Consider the following 7,267-nt stretch of genomic DNA (forward strand, 5'->3'; position numbering starts at 1 on the left):
TTTTATGTTATGATATTGTACATGACGTCATCCACCCTCAGACGTTTCCGCCGTTCTGGTTTGGGGGTGTGACATACTCAGAAACCAGGAAGAAATCGCCAAGAGAGAAAGAGAGAGCTGTTGATTTTTCGAGCATAGAATACGGCTCCTAGAGATTTGTATTTATAGGTTTCGAAACCCTAGAAGGCAGCAAAAAACCCCATAGGCTGGCTCCTAGAAACCCTAGGGTGACGCCTTGTTCTCCAAGCAAGTCGTTTCCTAGGCCTTCCAAAATATTCCGAACGAACATATTCGGTCCAACTCAACCGATCCCGAACCGACTAAAAGTAAAAGCTTCTCAGCTCCAAGCGACCGATGCGTCGTGCCAAGTGTGCCTAAATCGCGCCATTTCGTGCACTCGTAATGTCGACTAGTGCTAGGCTAGGCTAGCGCATCAGTGCTAGGCTAGGCTAGGCTAGACGCGCATGTGTTATTTTGGCTCATCCCTTGATCCACTAAAGACTTTGAAGGCCTATCAAGAAATAAGCATTATAAACTCACTAAATGTTTCTTCCCCTACCAATATGGGATAATGGAAACTAACCAATTTGCTTAGTCCATTAAGATTTCCAACAAGATATAAATTAAAAATAAGATTTGCGCCCCTTGCGCTCCCTAATCAGTATAATTGTAATTGCTCACCAAATTAAAACCCTCATTCTTCAAATTAGGAATACTTGATAGAAGATAACCTTACATGAAGGTTTAGGGAATGATCTAATTCTATTGTAATTGTTTTTTGTATCCTTGTTAACTGAAGCAACAAATGTTATGTACTGTTTTGTTTGTTAATTTTTAAGTAGAATCCAATAAGATAATATTCTATTTTGGGAATCGATTGATCCCAAACTTCCAAATGCATGGCATAATACAACCTTTTTTTTTTATCTTCATATCAAGTTGAATAGGATAAAGAAAGAAATGGAAGCCATGAGGTTTTGAACTTAAGATTGCAGGAAGCAACATCGTGGTCTTGTACATGTTCGTGTCATTTTCCAAAGGTGCAACTTTTAGTTCAAAGCATCTTGCTTTGAACTAATTCAAGAAAGAAAAAAAAACACTTACCATAGAATTTTGACAAACTGGGACATCCCTTCTCGTGGGCTTGATGGATGAGGGTTTCAAGGCAGAACATACTATTTTAAAAGTTGCTACATGCAAAATCATGAAACATGAGAAATCGTGCATGGAAAATCAACACGTGTTCGTATCATTCACGTTTGATACGTTTGATTTCCTCGCGTCAAATGCGGTGAAGTTTTTTTACTAGGGTACAACAGATCATACATATCAATGTTATGTCCCCTAGATTTATGGATGTAGTATTCAAAAGAATTAGTTTTATCATATAAAAAGATTTAGCGGCTTAGCCTGTTGCCCATTTGCCTTCTCACTCTTTGTATTGTGACCACTAATTAATTATTAGTTATCGATATATAAAAAACTTGTATATATTGAAATTTGAATTTTTGTCCAAGATGTCCTAAATCGATAAGGTAGGTCACAATTACAATGCTATTAAAAGTGTACATCCATATTTATGTTGAATTGGTAAGAGGAGGAAGACATGACCTATATTTCCTTCTTCCATTTATATGGTAACAATATTGTCGATTTTGGTTGAAAAGAATGCATGAAAGTGCAAGCTATGATCTAAATGACACAGTATACGACTAACATATAATACGAGTTATTGAAATAAAAATGATGTGAAATAAGCTTATACATACAATATCTTAAATTAAGATTGAGAACTTATGATGTATAAAAAAAGTGAAAATGACCAAAGATGTACATGAAAAATAATTGATCAACCTCTTCAGATCATTATCCCATTTCCAAATAAAAGACTTAACATATAATACGAGTTATTGAAATAAAAATCATGTTTATTGAATAGATTTAGTCATTTGATTCAATATAATATGTAAGAAAAAGAAAATCAATTTTACACATGTGAATAGTTGGTTTTGCTCCAAGTAATTCAAATCTTTCTATTTAAGGTGTAAAAGCACCGACCGTGGGATTATTTCTCCAATGATTTTGATGGGATGAGATCCACGTCCGATACCTATTAACGTAACTAATGACGTCAATCGACACGAACAAATAAGATTCCATTCGGACTATAACCAAATCATTCATGTAACGACAGAAACTATCACCACACAATCTAAAGATAGTGTTGGAGTGTATATATATACACGCTCTTTCTAACTACCCATTTCGAATTTAGAGCAAGAATTCGAAACAAAATTCAAACTTTCTTTTGTTGTGATGGGTTCGAATGATTCACTCTGATACGTAGAATCTCTTATCGGAACTGTTGATTAGAGATTGATACGTCGACTGAATCTTTGTAATATCGACCTTGAGTGATAATTCTTGCAGTGATGGATAGATTCTCTGGTGGTGGTATGCATGGTATGAGAGGCGAGAGAACTCCGTTGCTTAATAGGAATGTAAGTTTCCATGAACTCTGAATTAGTATGCCAACTTAGATTTCCGTACCCTTTTGAACTAAAATTCAACGACTCCTATGAATCGTTCTGTACTGTTATGGTTACATCATTGAAATCTTCAATTTTTTAGGCATAATGTGTGTTTATGCGTGTCCATTACTTGATTCGTATGAATATGATTTTGGGTATGTTTTAGTTATCGGGGAAGTATCTTATTACGATTTTATGTGGGTTTATGCTCTTTATTTTGGTGGTTAATTTCAGGGTTTGATGAGAAACGATCCATTGGCAAATGGTGAGCAGAATGATCTTGAGCTTGGAGATGCAGTACCGGTAATTTACTGTTTCTTTCTACTTCCAATTTAACCCCCCAACTGTTTGACATAATGCCTAAGTGAAAAAGTCATGTTAAGGTCTTTCTAACTTCGTTTATGAAAATCCAACAGGCTGCAAATGTGAGTTTTTTCAGAGTACTCTCTCTGGTGAGTATATGCTACTTCAATTTTCATCATTTTGTCACTTTCAAATGTTGAATTATATTTTGTTTCTGAAAATTTTAAGCTGTTAATTAATTATTTATCAGGCAAAACCAGAGGCAGGAAGATTGATCATTGGTACTATAGCTTTGTTGATTGCATCCACATCAAGTATCCTGATTGTATGTCTACATCTTTTCATCTCCTTCAATATAATTTTATTTTCAAGAATAATAATCTTTTTTTTTTTTTTTATTAATTTTCAGCCAAGATTTGGTGGGACAATAATTGATATTGTTTCAGGAGATCTCCAAACACCTGAACAAAAAAGTGAAGCAGTAAGCTTAGTCAACAGAACCATACTAGGAATCCTTCTTATTGTCATAATTGGGTATGAAAATAAGAAAATTTCAAAAACCACAATTCCTCCATTTTCTTTAAACTAAAGTCAACTCAACTTTGACTCATTTGATCATTTGATCATTTCCTGTTTTCAGTTCAGTCTGCACAGCATGTCGTGCATGGTTATTTTCTTCTGCAAGTGAAAGAATCGTTGCTGCATTAAGAAAGAATCTTTTCACCCACCTTATTAATCAAGTAAAAATCACTCCTTTTTTCAAAAAGAAAATGTCTTTTCTACCCCTTTTGTCAAGACTCAAGATTCACTTACCCTTTTTGCAGGAAATAGCTTTCTTTGATGTTACAAGAACAGGGGAACTTCTTAGTAGACTTTCTGAGGATACCCAAATCATTAAAAATGCTGCAACTTCAAATGTTTCTGAAATTTTAAGGAATCTTTCCACTGCATTTATTGGTATTGGGTTCATGTTCACCACATCATGGAAGCTAACATGTAAGATTAAACCAACATTAAGTAAAAAATAAATTCTTTTTTTGAACATATAAATTAATCATCTTTTTCTTGTTATTAGTATTGGCTTTGGTTGTTGTTCCTCTCATTTCAATTGCTGTTCGCCAAGTTGGACGTTATCTTCGTGAAGTTTCCCACAAAACTCAAGCTGCTGCAGCTGTTGCTTCCTCAATTGCTGAGGTGTGTATTGACCATTTTACCCCTACTTGTTACAAAAGTTACAAATGTGTGATTATAACTCCAACTAAGACTCCCATATTTTGTTATAATACTATCACATCCAACATTCTTTTGTAACCAAAGTATGAATGACAACATTCCAAAAAGAAAATTTTTATAAAATTAATTTTTTTTATAAATTTGTAGGAATCTTTTGGTGCTGTACGCACTGTGAGATCTTTTGCACAAGAAAGTTTTGAGATTTCACGTTACTCTGAGAAAGTTGATGAGACATTAAAACTTGGACTTCAGTATGCTGTAAGTACCTTATATCTTTTCAACACACAATAAATCATAAAAAGAAAAAAAGAAAAAAAAAACTTATTTATTTTGTTGCAGAAAGTAGTAGGTCTGTTTTTTGGAGGACTGAATGCAGCATCAACATTATCAGTTATCATAGTAGTGATATATGGAGCTCATTTAACAATAGCAGGTTCTATGAGTCCAGGAGCTCTTACTTCCTTCATTCTTTATAGCCTCACAGGTACTTATTTCAATAATTACATAAATACCCTTTTATGGATTATGAAAGATCAATGAATTTGGTTACTTGGTTGCAGTTGGATCATCTGTGTCTGGGTTGTCTAGTATTTACACAGTGGCAATGAAAGCTGCTGGAGCAAGTAGGAGAGTTTTTCAGCTTCTGGATCGAGTTTCTTCAATGCCTGAATCTGGAAAGAAGTGTCCTATGGGGTTAGTTTGGTAATTTCATTCGTTTATTTATCTTTTATTAGTTATTGATTGTAATTTTTCATTGTAGTGATGGAGATGCAGAAGTGGAGTTGGATGATGTTTGGTTTTCTTATCCTTCTCGTCCACGTCATATGGTGCTTGAGGTAAATTATAAAGCATGAAAAAAATGTTAAATTATAATTAAAATTTAAAATACTAAATAATTGACATTTTTTTAAAAAAATTTCAGGGTATAAATTTGAAACTTCACCCTGGTTCAAAAGTTGCACTTGTTGGTCCTAGTGGTGGTGGAAAGGTAATATAATACTTGAACGAAAATTTAATTAGTAAAATGGCAAATTTTAAATTCCCTTTTTACCCTCAACTCTTGAATCTCAAGAAACGTTCTTTATATGTTTGCAGACCACCATAGCGAATTTGATTGAAAGATTTTATGATCCTGTGAAAGGAAGGGTTTTGATTAATGGGGTTCCTCTAGTAGACATATCACATGAACATCTACACAAAAGGGTAAAATTGTAAACTCCACACTTATTTTCAAGATTCACCATAATCAATTCGTAATCTTTGAAAACACAGATAAGTATAGTGAGTCAGGAACCTACACTCTTCAATTGTTCAATTGAAGAGAACATTGCTTATGGACTTAATGGAAAAGCAAGTGAGGAAGAAGTGGAAAAAGCAGCTGTAAGTGTAAAAACTAAAAACACAAAAATTATTATTAAATTCAATTCTTAATTGTTAATACTTTTGATTTTTTTTTTTATTTGTACAGAAAATGGCAAACGCGCATGAATTTATATCGAAATTCCCTGAAAAATATAAAACTTTTGTTGGAGAAAGAGGAGTGAGACTTTCGGGAGGTCAAAAACAAAGAGTAGCCATAGCAAGAGCTCTATTGATGAACCCTAAAATCCTTCTTTTAGATGAAGCCACTAGTGCTTTGGATGCAGAAAGCGAGTACTTGGTTCAGGTATTAGATTATTTTTATTTTTGCATATACTGACAAGGGTTTGAGTCTCAACACTCCTTGTGGGCCCTGCGCTTTATGTCAGCCACCTAACAGACTGTCCACGAATAATCACAAATATAACCTTGTGGATTGAGCTACTTATGCCAACCACCTAGCAAAATACCGTACTGTTCGATTACTGTGTATCTGATTTACATCTCACATGATGATGCTGTGTCATTGTGGGCCAGCTTAGGGTTGCTGGAATAAATAATAACCTTTTCGCATAAACATTTGTGGTATTTCGACACAAATTAAACTATTTTTATTTTTGGGTAGGATGCGATGGAATCTTTAATGAAGGGAAGGACGGTGTTGGTGATAGCGCATAGGCTTTCGACAGTACAAAGTGCGGACACGGTTGCGGTTGTATCGGATGGAAAGATAGTTGAACAAGGGACTCATGATGATCTTTTAACCAAAGATGGTATTTATACCGCGTTAGTGAAGAGGCAATTACAAGGGGCTAAAGTCGAAGTCAAGCTATAAATGCTTGATAAATATTGAGTTTTAATTCGGGTAATCGGATAAGTATTGGTATAGGAACTTATGTTTAATCAAGAAACCATAATATTGAAGTTGAGATTTTTTTTTTCCATATATGCAAGTGATTATATGAATGTGCATGGTTACATGGTGTGTTTTGATTGAAGAGTATGCCAAAACCTAAACGATAATTTCTTTTACCCCTAACATCCGTATCGGCTAACAATGTTTCTCTTCAACGTAAGCATTACATTAGTTTTTTTTTCATCCTTAAATGCGATCACAAGTTTTAAACAATTTAAATATTAACATAGTTATATCTAAAGAAATCTATTGAAACATAATTATGTTTATGCTTCATAATCGATTTAATCTTTATCTTTTTTCTTAGTCAATTAAATCCCAAAAATTGAAAATTATTTTCATTTTGACCATTTTACATGGCCAACAGGTCATCCAACTTTCAAAAATTATACTTTTGGACTAGATGTTAAATTTTATTACAAATTTGGTCCAAATTTATATTTTTGGCATAGATTTTAAAATTTTGTTACAAATTCATCCAATTTTTTTTACATCTTGTTTGTCAAAAAAATAATTTCGAATATGTTTTATTGCTTTATAAAATTATATTTATACAAAATAAAAAACATATTTTCACATAAAACCCTTCTTTTTTCTATATAAATTTTTTTAAAAACATTTAGGTATGCGAAATATTTATATTAATTAGGAAGATTTTTTTTTCGATTATGAGATCTAAACATAATGACTTTTTAGTAGATTTCCCTTATATATATATATATATATATATATATATATATATATATATATATATATATATATATATATATATATATAGATAGATCTGGTAAAAAAAATTTTTTGTAGGAAGTTAAGAAATTTTTTTTTTGCCTATTTTTTGGCGAACAAAACAAAAGAATCACTAGATGAATAAAAAATAACATACATCATAAAAAAAATTCCGAAATTTTTTTGTTGATTCATT

General features: G+C 32.7%; 1 protein-coding gene across 1 annotated transcript; it reads left to right on the forward strand.

Annotated features, from left to right (window-relative positions):
* The first annotated feature begins 2,208 nt into the window (after positions 1-2,208).
* LOC145132188 (ABC transporter B family member 25-like) lies at positions 2,209-6,404 on the forward strand. Its single transcript, XM_079066889.1, has 17 exons — positions 2,209-2,501; positions 2,766-2,834; positions 2,948-2,983; positions 3,085-3,159; positions 3,244-3,368; positions 3,475-3,574; positions 3,659-3,830; positions 3,910-4,028; positions 4,215-4,325; positions 4,407-4,551; positions 4,628-4,760; positions 4,828-4,903; positions 4,990-5,055; positions 5,163-5,270; positions 5,340-5,447; positions 5,536-5,733; positions 6,052-6,404. Exons 1-17 carry the CDS (start codon positions 2,433-2,435, stop codon positions 6,259-6,261), a joined length of 1,920 nt encoding a protein of 639 aa, XP_078923015.1. The 5' UTR covers positions 2,209-2,432; the 3' UTR covers positions 6,262-6,404.
* Positions 6,405-7,267: the final 863 nt, after the last annotated feature.

This window comes from Lactuca virosa, chromosome 8 (genome assembly GCF_052849685.1).
Source record: "Lactuca virosa cultivar CGN04683 chromosome 8, Lactuca_virosa_CGN04683_v6, whole genome shotgun sequence".
Taxonomy (NCBI): domain Eukaryota; kingdom Viridiplantae; phylum Streptophyta; class Magnoliopsida; order Asterales; family Asteraceae; genus Lactuca; species Lactuca virosa.

What these genes read in the sequence shown, in the direction of transcription:
- LOC145132188 (XM_079066889.1), top strand. Translation starts at nt 2,433, where the DNA reads ATGGATAGATTCTCTGGTGGTGGTATGCATGGTATGAGAGGCGAGAGA. An exon ending in TTTTCAGAGTACTCTCTCTG is followed by an intron (nt 2,984 to 3,084) that starts GTGAGTATATGC and finishes ATTATTTATCAG; the next exon opens with GCAAAACCAGAGGCAGGAAG. An exon ending in GGAAAGAAGTGTCCTATGGG is followed by an intron (nt 4,761 to 4,827) that starts GTTAGTTTGGTA and finishes TTTTCATTGTAG; the next exon opens with TGATGGAGATGCAGAAGTGG.